The sequence below is a fragment of the Theropithecus gelada genome, chromosome 1, assembly GCF_003255815.1.
Source record: "Theropithecus gelada isolate Dixy chromosome 1, Tgel_1.0, whole genome shotgun sequence".
NCBI lineage: Eukaryota > Metazoa > Chordata > Mammalia > Primates > Cercopithecidae > Theropithecus > Theropithecus gelada.
This window is the reverse complement of record NC_037668.1, coordinates 90,273,225-90,299,528: the sequence shown is the minus strand read 5'-3', so window position 1 is coordinate 90,299,528 and position 26,304 is coordinate 90,273,225. Positions and strand designations below refer to the sequence as shown.

The 26,304-nt window shown below is 35.5% G+C and overlaps 1 protein-coding gene across 6 annotated transcripts in view; it reads left to right on the top strand.

The window, feature by feature from the left end:
- Nucleotides 1–26,304, top strand: part of DOCK7 (dedicator of cytokinesis 7) — a 245,196-nt gene that overhangs the window by 199,911 nt on the left and 18,981 nt on the right. For 4 of the 6 annotated variants that reach the window (XM_025372964.1, XM_025372899.1, XM_025372690.1 and 1 more), the window contains 11 exons: nt 2,841–2,999; nt 3,647–3,747; nt 4,877–5,069; nt 6,621–6,764; nt 10,315–10,446; nt 11,876–11,890; nt 21,506–21,631; nt 23,172–23,261; nt 23,381–23,617; nt 23,974–24,117; nt 25,255–25,361. In XM_025372964.1, coding sequence (XP_025228749.1) covers nt 2,841–2,999; nt 3,647–3,747; nt 4,877–5,069; nt 6,621–6,764; nt 10,315–10,446; nt 11,876–11,890; nt 21,506–21,631; nt 23,172–23,261; nt 23,381–23,617; nt 23,974–24,117; nt 25,255–25,361 — 1,448 coding nt within the window. Of the gene's footprint in view, nt 1–2,840; nt 3,000–3,646; nt 3,748–4,876; nt 5,070–6,620; nt 6,765–10,314; nt 10,447–11,875; nt 11,891–21,496; nt 21,632–23,171; nt 23,262–23,380; nt 23,618–23,973; nt 24,118–25,254; nt 25,362–26,304 lie in introns of all 6 variants that reach the window. The other 2 variants (XM_025373022.1, XM_025372819.1) reach the window with 1 other exon arrangement.

Here is a 26,304-nt window from a genome sequence, read left to right as displayed (position 1 = left end):
AATTGATTACATTGCTGCTTTTGTAGTTATATAAGTTGCTAATTTATTTGTGTAATTTGATACATTACAGTTTATTTAAGCTAAAAGATTATATTAAAAGTTTTTCAGAAAACCAGCCTATAAAGGTAAGCTAAATGTAAATCATTTTCAGATTTTTAACTTAAAATTTGTATCTAGTCATTCATAACCTTGCATCGAGTAAAAAGAGTAAGCTTCATATTTACTTTCTTATGTGTATATAAATCCAGATATACATAGAGTGCATAAACAGATGTATACATCTCTGATATTAAAATATCATAGGGATGTAATTAGAAAAATTGTTCAAAAAGATTTATAAGAGGGACAATAATGAAAAAAAAATTGAGAAACTCTACTTGAAATAAGTATCTATTAACTCCCTTTAATGAACAGTAATAAAATTGCTGATTTTCTTCTTTCTCTCCTCCACCCTGTCATTCTTTATACCTCAATATTTCAAAAAAGTATCTTTCTTACTGTTTACATTTGTATTGTTGAATCTGCATGTACTTCACTTGATTTAATTGCCACCTTCAAATAACGTTATTTGTTTTATGTCTACTGTAGATTGTTAAGTACTTCTTTCCATCTCCTTTCTCACCCTCCTAGTTTTTTTCTTAGCTGTAACATTTCAGTCTTAGTTCATAGTCTTAGTTGTAAAATGAAATATTGCTTACCATGAGTTTTTTGGGGCTATAATTATTGTTTAGCTAAATGTTGTCCTCATCAAGGTTCTTAGGAGTAATATTTTCCAAGTGGTTTTTTTGGTTTTTTTAAGTAGAGACAGGAACTCATTTTGTTGCCCAGTCTGGTCTTGAACTCCTAGGCTCAGGCAGTCCTCTCTGTATGGCCTTCCAAAGTGCTGGGACTGCAGGTGTGAGCCACCTCACCCTGCCCGCCCCACTCACCCCACTTTTAAAAATAGAGACAGCATTTCTTCCTGTCACCCAGGCTAGACTGCAGTGGCATGATGGTACTTCACGGTAGCCCAGAAATCCTGGGCTCAAGCTGTCCTCCCACCTTGTCCACCCAGAGTGTTGGGATTACAGGCAGTAATCATTGCACCCGGCCAATTTTCCAAGTTCTTGATTGTTTAAAGTTATCTGTATTTGTAGGATAGAAAGGGTGTTTATGAAATTTTTGCCTTATACTTTGAATAATAATAAGCGTGAGAAAAATCAGCAAAACTTATCAGATAAAGAACACCTCATAGGAAAAAAGGGTACTTGAGTACCATTGTCTTCTGACATTAAATATTGTTGTGGATACATTGAAAGGTAGCCTGATATTTTTCTCTGTTTTAAATAACGTTTTTTCCTCCAGCTGCTCATGAGATTTTCTTTATATTTACAATTAAATGCCTTTTCTAGAATTTGTCTTAGTATTGAAAAGGCTTAGCTTTCAATTACACCTTTATCCTAGCCAACTATAAATTATTTTATCACCGTACTCTCAGTGCCTACTATGTAGTGTGACATATTTACTGAGTTGAATTCTTGAATTTTATCCTTAAAACTTTGGACAACTGCCTTAGGGGCATTTTAAGGAGAGGAGGAACATGTTCAGATTTGCATTTTACAGAAAGTTCCCTGGTGCTAGGTAGAGGTTAGACTGAGAGATATGAAAGAAAAAGGCATGGAGATCGATTAGGAAGTTATTACAGTAATCTAAATAAGAAATGGTGAGGGTGTAAAATAAAGCAAAGGCATTGGGAATGGAGAAAGGATATATTGGATCACATTAGGAGATGGTGTAGATTTGGATTTATGGTATGAAAAATGAGAGGGGAGAATGAATAGGGGACCCCTAGATTTTTGGCATGACTACAAGAATAGTATCACTTTTTTAGATAATCAATAGGGAGAGAAGGTATTGTAGACATGTTGACTTTGTGGTACCTATGAGACATCCAGATGGTGCTATCTAGTAAACTATGAGAGCCTGGAGTTCTACAGAGAAATATCAGCTGGAGATGGAAACATGTGTATACTGGTCGAAGCAAAGACATGGATGAGGCTCTTCAGAGTATGTTAAGTGAGAAAAGTTTTTTGACAGAATCTTTGGGAATACTGGTATTTAGGAAGGACAACCAAGGAATAAAACAGAAAAAGAGTTGAAAAAGATTAGAAAACCAGGATAAAGTGGTGCCACTGAAGATAAGGTAGGAGATTTTCAAGGAGAAAGTAATTTAAATATACAAAGATATGAAGTAGAATATTGAGCAAAAAATATTGGATACGACAATTGATATATTATCACCAATAATCTCTTAAGAATGATTTCATGGTAGAGAATGGTGGAGCAGAAATGAATTTACACTAAAAAAAAGGAAGAATGTAAGTTATAAGCTGTTAAAGGCGTCACTCCAAAAGATTCTACCTTACATTACTTTACGCATGATGTGTGTTAAATTGCTTTCATCATAGTGTGGATGTCATGAAATGGACTAGAATTTAAATACTCCATCTACTATTTAAGAATCTTATAATGTCAATCAAGCTATTTAACCTTATCTGTAAAATGTTATATTAATAACATATGCCCATAATAAATAAATGTAAAGACATAAGCAGAATTTCTAATTCAACTCTTAACACATGACTTCTTAAAATCCTGTTTTCTAGTACATTATTCAGAACAAAATTCTAAGTTTTACATCCTTTCTAAAATAAGATTTTGATATACATATTTTATTACTTTAAAAAATATTTTGCTTAGAATGGTATTTTTTCACTAAATATACTTTTAGCGAGGAAAAATAGCAGACTTTTTAAAGCTTTTCTATATTAAGTATTGACTGGACAATTTTTCTGTTACAGAACTTTGCTAGGGTTAAAATGCAGGTAACAATGTCACTATCCTCCTTGGTGGGCACATCTCAGAATTTTAATGAAGAATTCTTAAGGCGTTCTCTAAAGACTATATTGACATATGCTGAAGAAGATCTGGAATTGAGGGAAACAACATTTCCTGATCAGGTCAGAAATGCTACTTTCTAGATCATTAATTGAAATAGGCTTGTTAAATAGGCACTTTCCAAATTGTTAAATCAAAAGTTGGTTTTTGCTGGAGGATCATTTATTTCATTTTGAATCCACACATCATGTGCCATAGATAGGACTGAATCTTTTTGTTTTAGTCAGCTACCCTTCTTTTGGAAATAATTAATTCTTTGGTGTTTAATTCTGTGCACTTATAATAAGTAGAACAGTAGACTTGGACAATACAGACAAAGCTTTCTGACAAAACATTCCTACTTATTAATCAAACAATAATATGCCTTATAAACTAAAGTTTCTACAAACTACCTTTTAGTAAAATCAGAAATATAGGAGAGAATTTTCCTTTTGTATTCTTGTATTTCCTATATCCCTCTGTTTTATTTCTACTTATAGTTCTGCTTGTTTCCAGGTGAAAGAACAAAAAATATAGATAGTCTGCTGAGGAATTTATATAAAGTTTACTTACCATATCCCCACATACCTATACTTTACAGAACCATATCAGTATCATACAACTTGTTTTGAAATCTTTAGATATTTATCTGAAATATCTCTGAAACTAATTTGGTTATTATGGATGAATGACAATTCAAGAATATTTTTCATATAATTCTCTGCTGCAGGTCCAGGATCTGGTTTTTAATCTCCATATGATTCTTTCTGATACTGTGAAAATGAAGGAACACCAGGAGGATCCTGAAATGTTGATTGATCTAATGTACAGGTAGCATTTATTTGATTCATTTATGCTTTGTATAAGGGACTTAGTAAGACATACAGTAAGCATTAGATGAAAAAAATAAACACACAAAAGTGATTTGTGATTTTTCTGTATTTACATTATTTATTGTTTTTATATTTATATATTTTTTACTTTTTGTAGAGATGGGGCTTCACCATATTGCCCAGGCTGGTCTTGAACTCCTGGGCTCAAGAGATCCGCCTGCCTTGGCCTCCCAAAGTTCTGGGATTACAGATATGAGCCACCCCACCTGGCCTTGAGTGATTTTTCCAATGGTAGATTGAAAGTCCAAATGCACTTTTTCCAGGCGGCATCTTCGGATCTTCTGTGTCTCTTCTTTTAAGAACAATGCAAATATACTTATTGATTATCAAAAATAAGAGGATTTTTAAAAATATTCATAACACACATTTAACACCTTGGTGTCCTGGGCCCCAGACTTCCTTTGAAGGCCCATACCAATATTTTAAATGTAAAACTCAGTCTTTTAAGAAGAAAATACAGTATATGAATGTTTTACTGTAACATTAATTACCTTTTTTCAATACTGTTGTGACTAAAGAATGATATTTCTAAGGGCACATTTTGAAAACTCCATAATTTTTATTGTATTAACACCTTAATAGATACAATAGTAAAACTTAAGAATTTTTCTCTGTCATATGACCCTCTGCTCCTACAATTTTGGAGTTCATTAAAAGCACAAATAAAACAATTTAATCTCTTTGAAATAAAGTTGATGTAATAAAAGTACCTTTTAGAAGTTTTAATTTTTCCTTGCATATAAAACTTCTCTATATTTCTGTAATGAACACATAAATTTCCATACTTTTTCCCTTAACTGATTATTTCCTTAATGGTCAGATTTTGATATGGCATATTTCTTTTTTGCCCCTCCTGCCCTCCTCCACCCTGCCCACTGATATTATCCATTCCATAGGCCACAGTTATTTCTCTAAGCCTGCATAGTGACATTTTCATACTACTTTAAAACTAAATGGGTTGTGCACAGTATCAAAAACCTATCTAGGTAAACTCTGAGTGAGCTAGCTAAACTCCCTCCCAGCTTGGGAAGCATATACTAATGGAGAAGAATTTCTGTTCTAATTAGAATTGCCAAGGGTTACCAGACCTCTCCAGATCTGCGATTGACCTGGCTGCAGAACATGGCTGGCAAGCACTCAGAACGAAGCAATCATGCTGAAGCTGCACAGTGTCTAGTCCACTCAGCAGCACTTGTTGCTGAATATTTGAGCATGCTGGAGGACCGGAAATATCTTCCTGTGGGATGTGTAACATTTCAGGTAGGAATCTTCCAGATGTACATTAAATCAAGGTATGTCTTTTTTTGGTTTTAGCTTTTTCTCACTGGTGTTGAGATTTTTTTAGTTTGCAGGGAAAACTTAAAGACTTAAGCCAATGCTTCACAAGATAGATTAACATTTCACAGTGATTGTCATTAATACATTTTTAAGGAGTACTTCTTGTTAATTCTCTTTCCACAGTTTCTTACCTCTGAACTATCAGCACTATGCTTATTTTTTTTTTTTTTTTTTGAGACGGAGTCTCGCTCTGTCGCCCAGGCTGGAGTGCAGTGGCCGGATCTCAGCTCACTGCAAGCTCCGCCTCCCGGGTTCACGCCATTCTCCGGCCTCAGCCTCCTTTTTTCTTTTTGTCTTTACTGCCTTGTAATCAGTTACATACTTTAACATCTGTGGAAATGTATTACTGAGAATCAGAATTCAGTAGAAATTCTTAATTGGCTTTTACTTAACATAGCAGATATACCAACATTCTCTTTTCCGTACATAAAATATTAGTACATTTTATGACTAATACCATGACTCACAGATGAGTTTGCCCTCTAGTAGGGTACATAGTTCTGACCCACTAGTTGAATTCTTTGCTTACCAAGGGTCAGTTATGCTTTGCTTTTCTTCACAACCTGTTAATGGTAGGTTTGGGATATTATAAAATTTAGTTAAATGTTTTATCTTCTGATGAAATCAGAATGCAAAAAGAAAGTTATCGTTTCTCTGATAACAAAGTTGAATTTTTACAAAGACTCAGGAAAGGTGAATCTCCAAAACAATTGCTGTTGAATTAACTGTGGGCCGGACAAATAGATTGGGGGAGAGGAAGCTCCTAAAATTCTAGAATAATTTGATGATCGATTTAAGTTTAAGTTTTCACTCAAAAGAAACCAAAACTTGAAATCTTTAAAAAGAATGTTGCCTTTTGGGTATTTACCCACAAGAGATTCCGTGGAAATCTGATCTGGAAACCCATACACACAAAGAGAAGGCCTTAGATCTAATTCAAAAGTTGATAAATGAGTGTACATCTACTGTAAATGTTTAGGAGGTTAAAATAAAATAAGATATGTATGTATCATTTCTTTTTTAGAAATAATGGCTGATTCCAATCTCATTGAATAAGAGGGCTTTTATTATACTTGAGTTTTTTTATTAACTCTGTGTATATTAGATAAGAGACCATTTTTGTCCCTTTTTTCCTTTATAGTTTTGAGACGATCAATTAAATAAATAAAAAAGGACTATTGATATCTCCTTAGATGTCTTATGTCATATTACAGTTTCCTTTAGCCCATGACGTTTCTTAATTTTCTTTCATACCACTTTTTATTAAGAGAAAAGTTATCTAGCAGTGGTGTTTTCATTTTATCATCTTCAAAATACAGAAAGTTTTTGGAGATTTATCTTTTGCCTTTATATTACTCTCCTTTTTTTAAACCTAACCTGACAGTTACAGTTCATCTTCAGTTATTTCTTTTTATACATTTTTATACTAGAAAATTCTGTTTCAAAAACCTTTTCAATTTATTTTTTCCCTAGAATATTTCATCTAATGTTTTAGAAGAATCTGCGGTCTCAGATGATGTGGTATCTCCAGATGAAGAAGGTATCTGCTCTGGAAAATACTTTACTGAGTCAGGACTTGTGGGATTACTGGAACAAGCAGCTGCTTCTTTCTCTATGGTAGATGACTCTTGTTAATTCTTTTTCCAGAGTTTCATACCTCTAATTATCAATGACATGTGTATTTATTCTCTCTGTCTTATGACCCTACTTTTCTTTAAAGATAATTTGTTCTGGACCTGGTATGGTGGCTCATGCCTGTAATCCCAGCACTTTGGGAGGCCAAGATGGGAGGATTGCTTGAGTCCAGGAGTTTAAGACCAGCCTGGGGAATATAGTGAGATACCATCTCTACAAAAAATTAAAAGTTCACCAGGCATGGTGGCTCATGCCTGTGGTCCCAGCTACTTGAGAGGCTGAGGTGGGAGGATTGCTTGAGCCCAAGAGGTTGAGGCTGCAGTGAGCCATGATTATGCTGCTGTACTCCAGTCTGGGCAACAGAGTAAAACTGTCACCAAAAAAAAAAAAATTGTTTTTTACTCCATGTCCCCTAAAAACTATCTAGGAACACATTTTCTTTCTAGATTCATTATTGGCTTACTCCTTTTCAAATTAATAATCTGTCACTTCCCCCAGTGTTCCAGTGGTTTGGCTCACTGCAGCATCAAACTCCAGGGCTCAAGGGATCCTCCCACCTTAGCCTCCTGAGCAGCTGGGAATACAGGGGCACACCATCACGGGCAGCTAATTGTTTTATTTTTTGTAGGGATGGGGTTTCACTTTGTTGCCCAAGCTAGTCTCAAACTCCTGACCTCAAGTTATGTTCCCCTGATCAGCCTCCCAAAGTGTTAGGATTATAGGCATGAGCCACTGTGCCCAGCCCACCAGTGTTTTTCATTTGCTTGTTTATGAACCAGCATGTGATTTGTAGCAGATATTTTTTGGTTCATAAAACTTTTACTGCCAAATATTTTCTAAAACCTTTAAGTTAAAAAACATAGTAAAACAAAACAGAAAGTCTCTGAGTGATATAAGTTCCTAGTTGGTAGACTGACGGGGCTCTATAAATAGATCTTGTCTATTGGATGAAATGGAGAATCTTCTTTCCAGTATGATGGGCATTGCCCTGGTGTCCAAGAAAGTTATGACCACTCATTCCATTGGTTGCATAGTAATCCTCATTAGGTAGTTATCGGAGCCCTGGACCTTGCTCTTTAATGAACTGCATCCTGAATCCCTTACCTGACTATGCTACCACACTATAACCCCAATCTTGTTCCCTTCCATCCATATGTGAAGAAGTAAAGCAGTCAGATGAAACCCAGATGGGATGGTTATTGGAGAAAGAAAAGATAGTTAGCTGAATTCATGCTCACCTTCTTAAACCATGTTGATAGGGTCACTTAATTCCTCTGACTTTTCCGCTGAATGTTTAGTGTCCCAGCACCCAAGGTTTAGGAGACACTAAGGTTCATGTTAGGGTAAGAAAGAAGCTTGAGGTAATATGCAATGCTGCCCTCTTTCCCCTTTTTTACTTCCGTTGGGAATTGATTTGTTCTTCACCAGGCCTTATCCCTATCCTGCAATATATTGATTAAGGGTAGATTTAGAAGGCATACTGCCAAAGTTCAAATCCTGGCTCTGCCATTTAGCAGTTGTGTTACTTCAGGCACAAATTATTTAACCTCTTGGTGCCTCACTTATCTATTAAATACATCTAATGATAGTACCTACCTCATGGGAATGTTTTTAGGATTAAGTAAGTTCATGTATTTAAAGTGCTTATCACAGCTCCTGGCTCCAAGTAAGTACTAGTGTGTTTACTGTTACCATCGTTTTCATCATTATTGGCAATTGTGAGACTCTTAAGAGTGTTTTTGCAGAGTTAAAATATTAGGTGTCGATCCTCTTTTAAAATGTTTGCCTCTAAGGACGTTGACCATTCCAGTTCCATCCCTACACTTGTCTAAGCTAGCAGGGGGCAAGGGTTTTTTGCTATTGGTGGAATGTTTTAATTAGCATAACTCTGTGTGTTTGTATGTGTGTGATTTTAATAATTCACAGTAGTGCATTTAGATTGGGGGACAGTAACCTATATTATTAAAATTCTTTTGCAGTTGTATATGATTGTAAATTTTATTCTTTTTCAATTAATCTGATTTTAGTTAAAATAATTACTGGAGCATTTTAGTTACACTAAACATATTTCACTAGTACAACTACATTATTGTTTAATTATACTCCTACAAACGTACTGGGAAATATAAGGACCATGTGTTTTTCTTTGGGAAAATATGTTTGCTGATCTGTGAAGCAATGAGGACTCAATGGCTTTTGGAAAACATCTCTCTCTCCTCTTACTACAGCACCAATCCATTATTAAATATAAAGGATGGGTCAAGCCCAGTGCCTCACGCCTGTCATCCCAGTGCTTTGGGAGGTTGCATAGTAATCCTGGGATTACCCCCATCTCTACAAAAAGTGAAAAAATTAGCTGGGCATGGTGGTGAGCACCTGTAGTCCTAGCTACTTAGGAGGCTGGAGTGGGAGGATTGCTTGAGGTCAGGAGTTCAAGGCTGTAGTGAGCTATGATCACACCACTGTACTCCAACCTAAAAAACAGAACAAGACCCTGTTTCTTATTAATTAAAAAAAAAAATAGATAAGGGATAGAAGACCAATACAAACACATCTTGCCTCTCACTCTGATTATGTGATTATAACCATAGCAACCACTGGCCAACTAGCCCACAGTGGAAGGAAATCTGGTGGCTCAGAACTTTCTATGCTTTATTAAAGATTTGTGATTTTTTTCCATAGGAGATTTACAATAGGAGATTGCCTCTGTCAGCTTAATATTTTGGAAAAGTAAATGATTTTTGTGTCCCAGGAGGCCACGGGTTATCTGATTATAGGAGAATTGGGTATCTGTGACCAGTGTAATATTAAATTCCTTTTTCCGCTGCTCAGAATTAGTTTCTGCAAAAGTTTATATGCATAGATAAGTATACATACACACATTAGCCTTAGTGAAGTAATTATTGGGCAGATAAAAGGAAAATGCCCAATTCAAATTATAGAAATATAAATATGCACATATGTATATGTGTATATATTAATATACACACACATACACATATCTGCATACATACCCATTTATCCAGAGGAGAAGATACATTGGAAAATTCTTTTTATTAAGCCTTAATACAGTTAAAAACTAGTATTTGTTTTTGTTTCCTATTGGAAAAGCTCCAGTGGTATTATCTTCCCCCCGCCCACCCCCCCACCCCAGATGGCGTCTCACTCTGTCGCCCAGGCTGGAGTGCAGTGGCACAGCCTCGGCTCACTGCAAGCTCCGCCTCCTGGGTTCATGCCATTCTCCTGCCTCAGCCTCCCTAGTAGCTGGGACTACAGGCGTCCGCCACTACGCCCGGCCAATTTTTTGTATTTTTAGTAGAGACGGGGTTTCACCGTGCTAGCCAGGATGGTCTCAATCTGCTGACCTCGTGATCCACCCGCCTTGGCCTCCCACAGTGTTGGGATTACAGGCGTGAGCCTCCGCGCAGCCTCAGCGGTATTATCTTAATAGAAATATTGCAAATTCATATAATTACTTTACTTTCTTATTGATGTAAAAGAAAGCAACATCTTATAAAATTTTTTCTTATAGGCTGGCATGTATGAAGCAGTTAATGAGGTTTACAAAGTACTTATTCCTATTCATGAAGCTAATCGGGATGCAAAGAAACTATCCACAATTCATGGTAAACTTCAAGAAGCATTCAGCAAAATTGTTCATCAGGTAATGATTCCAATTTCTAACTTCACTATTAAGGGAAAAAACTGTCTGAAAGCATTAATGTTGTTTTGTACTGATGTCAAACTAGATCCAGTGAGATGACCATTTTAATCAGACTACCAATGAACGGTCAAAATGATAGTTTATGGCCAAAGCAAAGCTCAGTAACTAAACTAATGGTGATCATCATAAACTATCCGCATAGTTTTTTTTTTCATTTTTGAATTATTAATTAGCAAGTTTTAAAATATTGTGATTTTTGTTTCACAAGGTAGATCATATTTCAGCTTTTTAAATTAAATGATGTGAAACTAATAAACTACTAATATTTTTAATGACTGCAACTGAACTTTATGTTTCCTAGATGTTTACATTCAATCATCCTTTGATATATTTCTAATATAAAAATATTATTTTGTGAAAATAATGAATAAAATGGTTGTCTTAGTGTATATTTAATTCTAATAGTATTTCATTACTTTATAGTTCATTATGGAATCTACATATTATCACTAAAATTAGAATCAAATTAAACTTAGTTTTAAAATGAAGTACACTACTAGCAGTTGATTTCTTTGAAACTAAATCCTTGGCTTCATTGAAATACTGCAGAATATCCTATCGAGTCTCCTCCTCCTCCACTTTTCTGTTCCCTTCCCCTTGCTACCCTACTATTACCTACTGCTGCCAGTGTCAAAGGAGGTGGAGTATGACTATCCACTTTTGTATTCAGTATTAGTCCTACTTTGTTACGTATCAGCTTGATCTCTTCTTTTTTGCAATGAATTAAGCTGTTCTAAATGAACTGATTAATCTGAAAAGCCTTTGACAGTCTCAAAACAGGGCTGCTATCCTGTGAAGTCAGGATTTTATTGTCATCTATTAAAATGTTAAAGTCGAAAAATATTGATTAGGTTTCATGACCATAACAGGTAGGTCTTTTAATAATCAGTTGTACATATACTGTCACAGGAACCTCAAACCAGTTTCTAGAGCTGTAAATTGCAAATTATAAATGTTAGGTCTGGCACATGTAGCGCTAGTCGTTTCTGAGAAACTTTCAGCCATTTTTGTCATTGGCATTTGAGCAGAGTTGCAATTTGTGTTTTAATTTATCCTGGATACTTAGTAAAGTGCAGCTCACATTATTAGAGATCACTTAAACATGTAAATGGAACAAGCAGCTGGGTCTCTTTCCCTAAAATTTGTACTTTCACTTAAAGTTTTTAAAAGGCAAAATTTTAGCCACTGGGTTTTGACCAAGCAATTTATGAAATTATTGCAGGTCTTAAGTAAATGAATATGCTGTTTAAAATATCCTGCTGTCTTCTATTTGTGGAGAAGAATTTATGGTATATGGTGCCTTTGGCCTTTTTTGTTCTTTTTAAACAGTTTTTTTATGACTTGCCCTTTTTTACTTTTTATTATACAGAGTACTGGCTGGGAGGTAGGTAATGTTTTAGTTAGTTAAAGACACTAATAGATTGATTTTATGAGATTTCTTATGCCAATGCTTTGCCCACATGTGCTAGCTGTGGGCATTCTGTTGCTATCTGCTATCAACTGAATTCATTAACCAAAGAAATTTTGTTAAAATATTGTAAGTTATTTTAAGAAATATCTTATTAAGAGGTTGTAGGCAGTGCATGGAAATCCATATGTTACACTAATGAGATTCTTTGGTAAATGAGCCACTTTGTCATCACTTTAGTTTTTATCCTTCAATTTGAAGCATTTCTCTCATCAACATTTATACACAGATTTCTTTTTTTAACCATATTGTTTCACCTCATTTTACAGAGGTCGATTTATGTGTTATTGCTCAGAGGTGTAAACAGAAAATACTCTATTTCATCTGATCTCAGATGGCATCAATTACAAAACATACTAGTATTTTATATGCCTTTAAGAAAGGAAAAAAAAAAATCCCTGTGTGTTAAGCCAAGATATCCTATTAGTTGAAAGATGAATACCAACTATAAAAGCATTAAAATGTGGGCAAAAAAAGTACATTTTAGAATTGATGAGATGCTGTGTAATTTGATCTTGAGTCTCTTCACCTTGACTATAAGCACTACTGGGGAAAGAAATTCACTTTACTGGGGAGAGGGATAAAGAAATTAAGAGAACTTATAGTTTAATTTGACCTCATATTCTGACAGCATTTGATATATTGTTTGATAAGACTACACATGCTTCCTTTTATGTAGTAGTTAAGACTCACAAAAAGTTTTATGTAAATATAATCTTACCTGAAAAAAATGCCAGGAAAAATTAATTACCATTATTTTAAATGTTTCTGCAAAATAAATAATTCTATAAAATATGCCCTAATTTATTTTGATGAGGTAAAGCAAAGTAGTAATAAGTCAGGTTTATTTAAAGCTAGGTATATTTGTGAAGTTGTGTGCTTTGCCTTTCACTTGTTGTCAGATTTCTGTTGATCGAACAGCTTAGGCTTCTCATTTTGGGTTTGCATTGTAATCCTTGTTTTAAGCCCCAGATAGAAAACCTTGGGAATAAATATTACTACTGAGTTTTCCTCCATTTCTGAAATACTACCCAAGTCTTGTTTTTCTTTAAATGAAGCCAGTACTTTTATAAATCTACCTTAATTCTCTGTATATGACTGTATTAATACTCAAAATATAATCCTCATTCCTATGGCTCAGTTAAGACATACATAAAGAGACTTGCCGTGGTTATCTATGAATGATGAAACTCCTTATAAATTTCCTAACTTGAAATAGAATTAGTTGAAAATTAGGCCTAAAATAACATATTGAAACCTCTGAGCAGTTTATTACTAGTTTCCGTAATGCTAAATCGACCCCTGAAAGGTATAATTTTCACTGGTTATGACATTAATATCATTCTGTCATCATGTTTATTGCATGGTAAAAGTCTCACAGACTTTATTTTCTTGTTTATATACTTGTCACTACCTTTTACTGGACCTTTAGCTTTGTAGCTGCTAAATTTGTTGCACGTTTGTTTTTTGCTTTTCCTTTGTAAAACTTAAATGGATGCCTGCATTTAAAAAATGTGTTTTCTACCATTTGCTGCTTATTTGTTTTGAAATTTCTGTAATTAAAATGCTTTCTGTTTTCTCTTCTCTCTTGTCCCTGGTTGCTGACCCTACTCCCCACTTTTACTATTGTCTATTGTGGTAAGTTCTATCTTGTGGATATTTTTCTTTTTGACTCTATGAAAACTTCAGTAGTTTTGTTTTTTCTAAAAGCTATGTTTCCTAGCTAATTTTCTAGTATTCTGATAGAACTCTCACTGGATTGAAGTCCAGTAAGGATAATCTGTATATTGTAGAAAGGCTCTTTGAATTGATAACTTGCTCTGCAACTTATAGGAAAACCCCATCTGGGCTTATATATTAGTCACATGTTTCATGTTTTTATTGTGCTCCTTGATTTAGTACAAATTATTTGAGTTGGCAGAGCTTTTAAAGGGTGTGTGTGTGTGTGTGTGTGTGTGTGTGTGTGAGAAAGATAACTCTAAAACTTAGTATTTCGGTAAAGTATTTACCACGCAAAATAATAAATCATGAACCTTTCAGGAATCATGTGACTGTTATCTCCTCTGGTAGTTTCAGTTCTTTAATGGCTGTTTAGTGTTCACTTTTATTTTTACTTTTCCCAAAGTCTTTTTGTGTTTCTCGAAATAGTAGGAAGTAAAAGCATGTTTGTTGTCTTTCAAAATGTTTGTTTATGAGATGGGGTCTCACTCCATAATTCAGACTGGAGTGCAGTGGTGCGATCACAGCTCTCTGCAGCCTTGACCTCCAGGGTTCAGGTGATCTTCCCACCTCAGCCTCCCGAGTAGCTAGGACTGTAGGCACATACCACCAGCTAATTTTTTCTATTTTTGTAGAGACAGGGTTGTGCCATGTTGCTCAGGTTGATCTCAAACTCCTGGCCCCAAGTGATCCACCTGCCTCAGCCTCCCAAAGTGCTAGGATTATAGGAATGAGCCACCATACCCAGCCTAAAAGCATGTTTTGAACACTTCTTTTTTATGATGCATATTTAATTATTTTTAGCAGAAAAAGAAATGTTAAATTTCTGTATGAAAATTTTTATAACCACTTTCTATGTTATGTATGTATATGTATTTATTTTTGTAATTATGTTTATACCAGCCTGGACAACATAGCAAGACCATCTCTACAGAAAGTTAGAAAAATTGGCCAGGTATGGTGGTGTGCATCTGTACTCCCAGCTACTTGGGAGGCAGAGGCAGGAGGATTGTTTGAGCCCAGGCATCAAGGCTGCAGTGAGCTATGATGGTGCCACTGCACTCTAGCCTGGATGACAGAGTGAGACCCTGTCTTAGGGTTAGGGTTAAAAAAGAAAAGTTTGTTCAGTTATCAAATAGTGACCAATTTGTATTCAGAAGTACACTAATACAAGTTTAAATTTTTCAGAAAAATCAAAACCCAAGCAGTGATAACATAGTCATGTGATACTTTTTTTTCCTTCAAAGATCACAACATATTTATTTAAAGACCACCACTACTCTAGTAAAGTATATCTTACATTTTTCAGAAAGGCTAGAGAAGATCTCTACTAGATCACTAAGAAAATATAGATTACCCTAACTTTTGAGATTGACACATGAAAAATAAGTATATCTTAACTCTCATTGTTGAACTGAATGGATATGAATATGAGCCAGTATTTTGGTTTTTATATGTTTAGAAATACTGGCCATAGTTCTGGCTCAGTGGCTTCTGTTGGATTTTTATTTTCTTCAATCCACATTAAAGCTAAGTGAGATAAAGTAACACATCCAAGCAATTAAAAGACAAAACAGGATTAGAAACAGCAAATTATAATGAGCAGGGGGATCAACTCTGAAAGAAGGAAATGAAATAAAAATTCAAGAATAGAATATAGTGAAAACAAGTACTTTTGGGTAGTTGAGTGGGTAAATGTAACACTCTATAGAAGAAAGAACAGGTCGGCGCAGTGACCCACACCTGTAATCCCAGCACTTTGGGAGGCCAAGGTGGGAGGATCGCTTTAGTCCAGGAGTTCAATACCAGCATGGTCAACATGGCAAAACCCATGTCTCTACCAAAAAAGAAACAACAAAAATTGCCGGGGCATGTACCTGTGGTCTCAGCTACTTGGAAGACTGAGGTGGGAAGATTGTTTGAGCCAGGGAGGTGGACTTTGCAGTGAGCGGAGACCACGCTGCTATGCTCCATCCTGGGCAACAGAGCGAGACCCTGTCTCAAAAAAAAAAAAAAAGAAATCAGAACATTGTAGGTGTAAAACATCCATGAGCCTTTACCTCAGGAAGGTAAAGTTAGATATGAAGAAAGTTAAGGAAAACATAGTAAATGGGAAGAATCTTAATGTCTCTAAGAGGAGATACTTTCTGGTAGTTAGTGACTCCCTGATGACCCATATAGACCCATAACTGAGCACCTGATAATATATGCCATACCACTGATTTTTTTCTGCCCCTTGTGCTACTTTTGAGAAGAAAAAAAAAAGATACGAAAGCCCAGCATGGTGGCTCACACCTGTAATCCCAACATTTGGGAGGCCAAGGCGGGAGGATTGCTTGAGGCCTGAAGTTTGAAACCAGTCTAGGCAACACTGCAGGATCTCATCTCTACCAAAATAAATAACTAAATAAATAACTAAATAAATAAATAAATAAATTAGCTAGGCATGCCCCTGTGGTCCTAGCTACTTGGGAGACTGAAGCAGGAAGATCACTTAAGCCCAAGAGTTCGAGGTTACAGTGAGCTATGATCACACCACTGCACTCTAGCCTGGGTGACAGAGTAAGACTCTGTCTTTTAAAAAGAAAGAAAAATATTGACAGCAAATATTTACTATGTAGATGATATTAGATGTGGTTTCCTTTTTTGGTACTGGGACATAAAATGGTCAGATAGGTCCTTCTGATAAGAAATGGAGTACAATATATCTTGGAAGAATGTGTTTTGTCAGTAAGCCACCAACCTGATTTTTATGCTGAAGTATAAAGGATATGCAAGCATGCAAAAATAATTGCAGTAGAGGATGGAACATAGAGGAAAACAGAACATAGGGAAGGAGGTAATCCTCAAAAGAATTTATTGAGGAAATTTGTAAGAATTCTCAAGAAAACACCAGAGAAGTGGACGATAGTTCAGGGGTTGTACTAATGTCCTGGTGTTAATACCAGTATATATAGAATATGGGGAACATAAAGCTTAATTAAGAGCTTGAGGCTCATGCCTATAATCCCAGCACTTTGGGAGGCTGAGGTGGGCGAATCACCTAAGGTCGGGAGTTTGATACCAGCCTGACCAACATGGAGAAACGCCGTCTATACTAAAAATACAAAATTAGCCGGGCATGGTGGTAATCCCAGCTACTTGGGAGATTGAGGCAGGAGAATTGCTTGAACCCGGGAGGCAGAGGTTCGGGTGAGCTAACATTGCACCATTGCACTCCAGGCTGGGCAATAAGAGTGAGACTTCATCTCAAAAAAAAAAAAAAAAAAAAAAGTTTGGAGTCGAATGTCAAATATATTAGAGTATAACTTCCCGCTCCACCACTTACTAACGGTGTGACCTTAGGCAAGACACTTTTCCTCATCTATAAAATGAGGGTGAAAATAATGGAATCTATCACATAAAGTTGTGATAAGAATTGATATAATACATATAAAGTGGTTAACCAGTGTCTAGCACATAGTAAGTACTCAAAAAATGTTGGAAGTTATTTTTGTTGTTAATATGATTTTATCATCATTACTATTAGAAATCTTAACAATATTTAGTTAATAAAATCTAAGAGGTTTTGTATTTCCAAGTTGAGATTTGCAACTAGAAGTGAACTGGTAAATGCTCTTTAAGAGGAATAAACCTAGTAGAAGGAAAGAGAGATCACCGTTGTGTGAAATACTGGTATGCCTATATGGAAATCAGTTAACTTAAAGGAAGCATAGTGGAAAACAACTGGGAGAGGATAAAAGAAGTTAGAGAAATGATGTCACTGTGGAAATACACAACTAGTCCAACGGAATGTTTCTTGCTAAATAAAGACAACAAAAGTAAAACAGATTTATGATATATTTGTCTTATAAGAGGTTTGAACCATTTAGAAACATGGTAGATGGATTTCTTTGTCCCGGACATAGTTTTATCACCCAGAGGATTGTGGAAGCAGTAAGTAGTATTGCTAAGGAAGAATAAGCTGTATTGTGAGGAGTGATAGAAAGTTCAGAAAGGATTCATAACAGTAAAGAAAGGTAATGCTAGAAAAACAGGCTAATTTATAGGAAAGGTTTTTATTTTTGTTTTTTTTAATTGAAAAGAAAAACAGGTATCATTCTGTGGTCCAAAGCTCTGAAGAGGAAACAAAGATGAAGTGATGTTTTTCCTGCAGGCAAAGCAATATGACTGTGCTTCCATGAAGCATACTTCCATAGTAGTTTGACACTAGAGGAGTCTAAGTTGAAAATAGTCAAATTCTCAGCCTTTCTTTCTCCCTAGCCTCATCCGCTGCTGCTCTCTCCCCCACTCCATTCTGCACACAAACATTTATTTTTAAATACCCAGTAACTCCCTGTAGTTACTTCTCTAACCTTATCTCATCCTATTCTACCTGCTTGCTTACTCTGCTCCAGCCACACTGCTTACCTTCCTGTTCCTCAAACACACTCGGTAGGCTTTAGCCTTCGACTCTTTGCACTGGCTCTTTCCTCTGCCTGGGATGTACGTCCGTCAGGGATTCACATGAATGTCTCCCATCTCCTTCAGTCTTTGCTCAGATGAAACCTACCCTGACCACCTTCTTTGTCCCTTTTGTTCACAGATTTATCATAAATACCTAGAACAGTTTGCTGACACATAGTGGGCACCCAATAAGTATTTGAATGGATGAATGCTTTCCCTCATATTTGTATCTGCCTTCCCCCTACCCTCTATCACAGTGTTCCTTCCTTCCCTTTCCTGTCTACTTGGCCATTTATTTTGAGTAGAACCCTATGTGTTACCTCTGTTGTGACTTAGCTGCAACAAGATTAATCTTTCCTTATACTTCTTTTTAGTATAGCATATATCCCTTTGTTTTGTAATTGTTTGAATACATTTTTTACTCTCTTAGGAAGCAAATCTAACTTCTTTTTACTTTCCTATTACTGAAGATGAACGGTGGCTAACATAGTAAACACCCATTAATTTTTTTTCTTGAACCGAATGTCATTGTGAGATAGTATAATAAAGAAGTAGGTTAGTTTTAAGCTACCTTAATCAAATTCAGTGTTCAGATTCAAGGAGACATTGAGCCCACCAACACACCTTCATTGGTCAGATCACATCAACAGTATTATGTTTATATCTGGGATATCACACTTTAAAGGATGGCATTGAAAAACTAATAAAATGCCAACAGAGTAGAAATTACTGTCATATGAAGATTGAAAACTGGAAAGTTTAGCTAAAAGGAACAAGTCCTAATTGTTATCTTCAAATATTTAAAGGGCCACAATATTGAAGAATTGGAATATTGTTTTAAACTGGAAACCTCTGAGAGGAGGACAGCCAGAATAGCAGCATATTAATATCTGTGGGTTTAAAAAGTAGGAATGGACCCAGCGTGGTGGGTCACACCTGTAATTTCAGCACTCTGGGAGGCTGAGGCAGGTAGATCACTTGAGCCCAGGAGTTCAAGACCAGCCTGGGCAGTGTGCCAAAACCCTATCTCTACAAAAAGTACAAAAAATTAGCTGGGTGTGGTGGTATGCTTCTGTAGTCCCAGCTACTCAGGAGACTGAGGTAGAAGGATCGCTTGAGCCCAGGAGACAGAAGCTGCAGTGAGCTGTGGTCACACCACTGTATTCCAGTCTGGGTAATGGAGTTAGACCCTGTCTCAAAAAAACTAAAAAATAAAAATAAATAAAAAATAGGAATGTATATGTATATATGTGTATGACATGTTTTGAAAAATAAATTTTTAAGTAATTTTCTTTTTTTTATTTTTCATGCAGTGCCTTTATTACTTAAGTCAAAATGTACTATGACTTATGGTTTTAATCAGAATTTTAGTTGAATCATTTAATCTATCTAGATGGATTAATTTTCTGTAGAAATCAGTTAATTTTTATGTGTGTTAAATTTTGAAATAAAGTAACTAAAAAAAAGTTTTTAAATTAGAAACCTCAACTTCCTTTAGCTCAAAAGACATTTTTCTTTAAAATTTTACATGTTTTTGACCAAAAATGTAGGGATGTTTTTCATCTCTATACCTTTTTTTTGGTATTATAAAACTGGTAAATTAAGGATTAGAGCTTCCCAATTTGCTTAATTATGTGTGGCATTTCTAGCTTATTTTATATGCCCTTTTGCTTTTTCAGTATAGGGAAAATAAATATAAGGCAGATTAGGCTTAAAGAGAATTCAGAGGTATTTACTTACTTGTAATGTGCATATAGGCACCACCAGAGAATCCTAAAGTAATTTTGTATCTAAATGGTAAAAATTAGCTGAGAAAAGTGGCACACACCTGTAATCCCAGCTACTCAGGAGGCTGAGGTGACACTTTTTAAAAAAACATTGTAAAAATTGCATAGAAAGTGTCCAAATATTTATTTTTATTGAAAGAATTTCTCTTCTGATATGCTGTGTGAGAATTAAAGTGACCTTAATGTACTATGTACCTGACATGAATGTGTAGTTAATGCATGCCAATGGGTGGTTTGGGTGCTTTAGAATAGCCAACTCATCTCAAAAATATTTTACTTATTATCTTTCACTCATATATTTTTTTCCCTTTCTGTTCCATTTTTAGTAACTCTTCTACATAAAAATTTTTTACTGGGCTGGGTGCAGTGGCTCACACCTATGATCTCAGCACTTTGGGAGGCTGAGGTGGGTGGATCACCTGAGGCCAGGAGTTTGAGACCAGCCTAGCCAAAATGGTGAAACCCTGTCTCCACTAAAAATACAAAAATTAGCCAGGCATGGTGGCTTACGCCTGTAATCCCAGCTACTCGGGATACTGAGGCAGGAGAATCACTTGAACTTGGGAGATAGAGGTTACAGTGAGCCAAGATTGTGCCACTGCACTCCAGCCTGGACAAAAGAGTGAGACTCCATCTAAATAATAATAATAATAATAATAATAGTGTATTGGCACAGGGCTGCTAATTGTAGAATTTTTGCTTTAGTGCTTCTGGAGGGTCTTGACATTTACATTGTCTGCTCTATGCCAGGTGCTATCTTTGACTCCTAACTTACACAATCTCATTTAATATTTGTAAAGAGGTTATATAAAGGCTAATGCTAATTTAAAAATATGTAAGTGTTGTTTAATTAATTTGATCTAGTATGCTCTAGTATCAGCACAATTAAGACAGTTTATGTTATATCAAGCATCTTTTCTTGCAATAAGAAAAATGAGTTAATTTATCTCAATTATATAGATTTTATTTTATAATTGTGTTTTTTTTTTTTTTTTGAGACGGAGTCTTGCTCTGTCGCCCAGGCTGGAGTGCAGTGGCCGGATCTCAGCTCACTGCAAGCTCTGCCTCCCGGGTTTACGCCATTCTCCTGCCTCAGCCTCCCAAGTAGCTGGGACTACAGGCGCCCGCCACTTCGCCCGGCTAGTTTTTTGTATTTTTTAGTAGAGACGGGGTTTCACCGTGTTAGCCAGGATGGTCTCGATCTCCTGACCTCGTGATCCACCCGTCTCGGCCTCCCAAAGTGCTGGGATTACAGGCTTGAGCCACCGCGCCCGGCCTCAATTATATAGATTTTAAAAACATAGACCAATGTGATACAGGCACTTCATACAAACTCTGAAAAATATTATATGCGATTTAGTCACTTGTTAGTAGCCCTATTTACATAGTTATTTGTTAGAAATAATGAAAAAAGAAAGACTTTATTTTGTTTAAACCTTCATTTAAAATATTCTAATTTTGAATTAAAACTTTTTGCAATGTTTTGGAAATTTTATGCTGTAACAATCTAAACATAATGTGAAAAACAGGAAGATTTCATATTAAAGTTTCTTCATTTTCCTAAACCTAGGATGGTAAGCGGATGTTTGGCACCTATTTTCGTGTTGGTTTTTATGGAACCAAGTTCGGGGATTTGGATGAACAAGAATTTGTTTACAAGGAGCCTGCAATAACCAAACTTGCAGAGATATCTCACAGATTGGAGGTGAATGCTGTGGTGGTTCATAAAATGTCATCTTTAGTTTGTATTCTCTCTGATGATTAGACTTTCAGATCCAGATCTAATCATTTAATAAGCCAGATCTTGCCAAATAAACTACTCTGTTAGAGAATAAGGATTTTTAATAGTTACAATAATACTCTTTCAAATCTTTTATGGCAGCTATAAAATAGTAATACTGTTTATTTTTTGAGACTATTTTCACACATATTTTGGAAACCCCTGTATCCTTCAGAATTACTGCGACTTATGGAGAAATATATAGTATAATCCCACATTTTGTTGAAAAAGAGTAGGTAATAATTCAACTAGAACCAGAACCCCAAGAAATTTCTGACCCAAGCATATTATCTCTTTGGCTTAACTGGTTCCTGGTGAGATATCTTTAGAATGTAAAAGCCTGAAATCACACCTTAAAAACACTTCCTTTAACCTTTATAACTTCTTAATTTTCACCATAAATGATTGAGTTTCATATTTACTGGGCTAACCAGTTTTTTTCTGTTATAGTTGTTCTTTCCAACCTTTCTCTGTTTTTGTTACTCAAAGTATAGTGGATGGACCAGAAACATTGGGATCACCTGGGAGATTGTTTGAGCTGCAGAACCTCAGACCCCACCCCAGCCCTTCTGAATCAAAGTCTGCATTTTAACAAGATCCCAGGCGATTTCTATTCACAAAGCAGTTGGAGAAGTAGTACTCTAGGCTTGTTTTTATTCTCACTGATGTTAATTTCTTGATGTTATATTCCTATTGGTGACTTCTCTGGCCAAACTGACATAAATTGGCTCAAACTGTTACTTTTTATTTTTCAAGAGGTTAGGTGTAAGTCTTGGGAAATATTAATTGAGACTGTATTTATCAAACTTACTCAATTATAAAAATCACCTTTGGGAGAGCAGTGGGGTTTCTCCTTTGAATATTCAAATTCGATTTTTCCTTTTGAATAGCTTCATCCTTTGCCCACGCTGCTACTCAGTGTCATGTGGAATAGTCACTATATTCTTGACCTAAGGTTGCCTTTTCAAAATGTAAACCTATATGAACTTCAACAGGTTAATGCTTTTATTTGAAAATTCTGGGATTAAAAAAATAGTTCCTAAAAATGGATGTTTATTCATTGACCCATGGTCTGTAAAAAGCAAGCCACAACAAACTCAGTAAAACTAAGATTTTTATACATCAACAATAATGAGTTTCTTTTGTCTTTGCTTTCTGTTCCCTTTTGTTTCTCTTGAGGACTTCTTGTGGAATCCTGTGTTTTTATTGGAGAAAATTGTTGTTTTCTGATATTTTGTGTTATTTAAAGTTTGTGGATGGGAATAATGTCAAATAAATATGGACCGAGACCATGCTAATTTATAAGCTAGTATAATTTTTATAAGCCTAAATCATGTTTTAATTATTGATATGATTGTACAGAATGCACTAATTCTCCTAATTTTGCTCAGGAGTCACCCTCAGGCCTTCTCTATTTCCCAATCTCTTTAACTTCATATAAAATGTTTCTTTTTCTTTATTGTAGGGATTTTATGGAGAAAGATTTGGAGAGGATGTGGTTGAAGTAATCAAAGACTCTAATCCTGTAGACAAGTGTAAATTAGATCCTAACAAGGTATAGTTGATTCGACTATGATGACATGTAGGCATCTCTTTGAGATCCTCTGTGCAATTTTAAGAAAGACTAAATGATGACTTAACAGTGAAGAAATGAAGGACTTTTTTCTTTCCTAGGCGTATATTCAGATTACCTATGTGGAGCCATACTTTGACACATATGAGATGAAGGACAGAATCACCTATTTTGACAAAAATTATAATCTTCGCCGATTCATGTACTGTACACCCTTTACTTTAGATGGCCGTGCCCATGGGGAACTTCATGAACAATTCAAAAGGAAAACCATTCTGACTACATCTCATGCCTTTCCTTATATTAAAACAAGGGTCAATGTCACTCACAAAGAAGAGGTAAGTCCATAAATGAGCAAACAGCATTAGTGAAGCAAATATATTCAAGCCATGTAACAACAACTTAGATGTACCAGAAGATATGTACCATCCCTTACACCATAACATATTAGAACTTTACCCATTTTTGAGTCCTTAATTTTTTACTTCTTTTCTAAGATCCTAATTCACCCCCAGCTTTTTCTTTAAAAGGTTGATTTTTTTTTTTTTTTTCATTTGGGGATCCAAGTTTGGAATTTTATTGTTACATAAAAGTTTACAATTGATTTTTTTTTCTAATTTCAGTTGATTATACATAAAGTTCATTAAATAGTATTCAGTCAGTACACCAATTTAACAGATGCTCTTTTACTCAGATCATCTTAACACCAATTGAAGTTGCTATTGAGGATATGCAGAAAAAGACACAGGAGTTGGCATTTGCAACACATCAGGATCCTGCAGACCCCAAAATGCTTCAGATGGTACTCCAGGGATCTGTAGGCACAACAGTGAATCAGGTTAGTGCTTTTTGCTAGCACTGTATGATTTAAGCTGTAAATATGATTTGGGATAATTTCAGATCACAAATAACTGTTAAGTCAAATGAAAAGCATCTACCTTCTCTACTGCCTATATTTTTCTATCTATGCGTTCTTATATATTCTATTAAGAAGGAATCAATTCACTTAAAATAATATTTCCTTAAAAAGCTTGTACTAAAAGACTGTGATCTTTAAAACAAAGACTCGTTTTCAGAGCTGTGCACATATATGTGAACCTCTACTATGTTAGGTTCTCCCTGATGTTACTTACCTTCCCCAGATCTCCTTTACAATAAGTTGTGAGGATTAAATAAGTGATATGGAATCATTTTTTTTAATTTGAAGAATATAGTGACACAATAAATTACTGTTCTTTTGTCATATGCAGATTAGAAGCCATCCCCATTAGTCTTTGTGATTGGTTCATTAAAATTATCTTGTTGATGATTTTAGGCATGGCCCCAGTCTTAGGAATATTCCGTGATAAGGGAAAATTCAGAAAGGCTTCAAGTAAGATTTCCTTTACCATGTCTCAACTACTTTTCAGATTAAAGGAACAAAGCCAAAAAATGCCCCACCAAAACTGAAATAAATACCTTAAGACCTTTACCTCCTAGAAACATGCTTGATTTTAAGGTTTTATCTGCAAATGATGTAGCTTACAAAAGATATCTTCTTTAACACAATGTCCGGAGCACCTTTGGAATACTGAGGGAAGCTGTTTTAGCAAAATCAACTCTGATAATCAGTGGACTGGCAAATGTAGTAGCTTGACAACTTTTACATCCAGGATCCATTTTAAAATGTGAAAAATACAAAGCAAAATACATTAATGAACACAGTAGTCAGTCCTTGAGTTCCTGTTCTGTTTCTTTGAAGAATAAACTAATAAGAAGTTAATTGCAGTAGATAAGAATGTAGAATGAAATTAGAAAATACTGAAACAGTCTGTCTGTGGAGTTTTAATATAGGCGTAGGCACATATGTATTAAGCTTAAATGTAGCCATGTCAGTGCTAAGAAAAATCATTTGAGTAAATTCTGTCTCTGTGATTTTAGAGATAACAAAAAAAAAAACAAAAAACACTTCTTGTTTTATTTTCTTATTTTGCAGGGGCCTTTGGAAGTTGCCCAGGTTTTTCTATCTGAAATACCTAGTGACCCAAAGCTCTTCAGACATCATAATAAACTGCGACTCTGCTTTAAAGATTTTACTAAAAGGTATTCAAGGCTTTCTGCATCAAGATCTTCAAATTGAGACTGTCCAATACCACAGTATGACATAAGGGCCTTAAGGAACTATTGAAAAGAAAAAATAGGCCAGGCACAGTGGCTTACACCTGTAATCTCAGCACTTTGGGAGGCTGAGGCAGAAGAATAATTTGAGGCCAGGAGTTTGAGACCAGCCTGGAAAACAAAGCAAGACCCCCTCTCTACGAAAAATATTTAAAAATTAGCCAAGTGTAGGTTGTGTACCTGTAGTGTCAACTACTCAGGAGGCTGAGACAGGAGAGTCGCTTGAGCTAGGAGTTGGAGGCTGTAGTAAACTATGATTGTACCTGCACTGCAGCCTGGGTGACAGAGCAGGAGCCTGTGTCAGAAAGAGAGAGAAAAAAAAGAAACAGAAAAGTGGTTGACAATAATAAGTAATCTGTGTAGAATTTACTATTCTTTAATAGCATATACTTATTCCCCTCTCCCACAACCCTACCATACTCCATAGTGCTGTATATTTAATTTTAAAAATTAGAAAAGCCAAGGCTCAGGAAATTTTATTAACTTGAAACTACTATTAGACCATTTATCTTAAAAGCTACTATTTATTGTGAATCTTCAATATTTGAGTTTCTGCTTCCTTACCCCGAGGGAACTTCCAAGCAGTAAACTTGGGAGCAAAAAACTTGGGTTCAGATCCTGACCTTATCATTGATTGTGCTTTTCCAGGTCACTTAATTTCTATGATCCTGCATTTTCTAATCTATAAAGTAAGGATAATGATATCTACTTTATCTATAGGGAAGCTGTGCAGATTAGGTGAAATAATTTATGGGTGTGTCAGTCCCCAAGACTGTCCCCAATTTCAGTGATTTGCTAGGAGGACTCACAGGACTTAGCATATAGTTATACTACTGGTGCCTGTGATTTATTGCACTGAAAGAATACC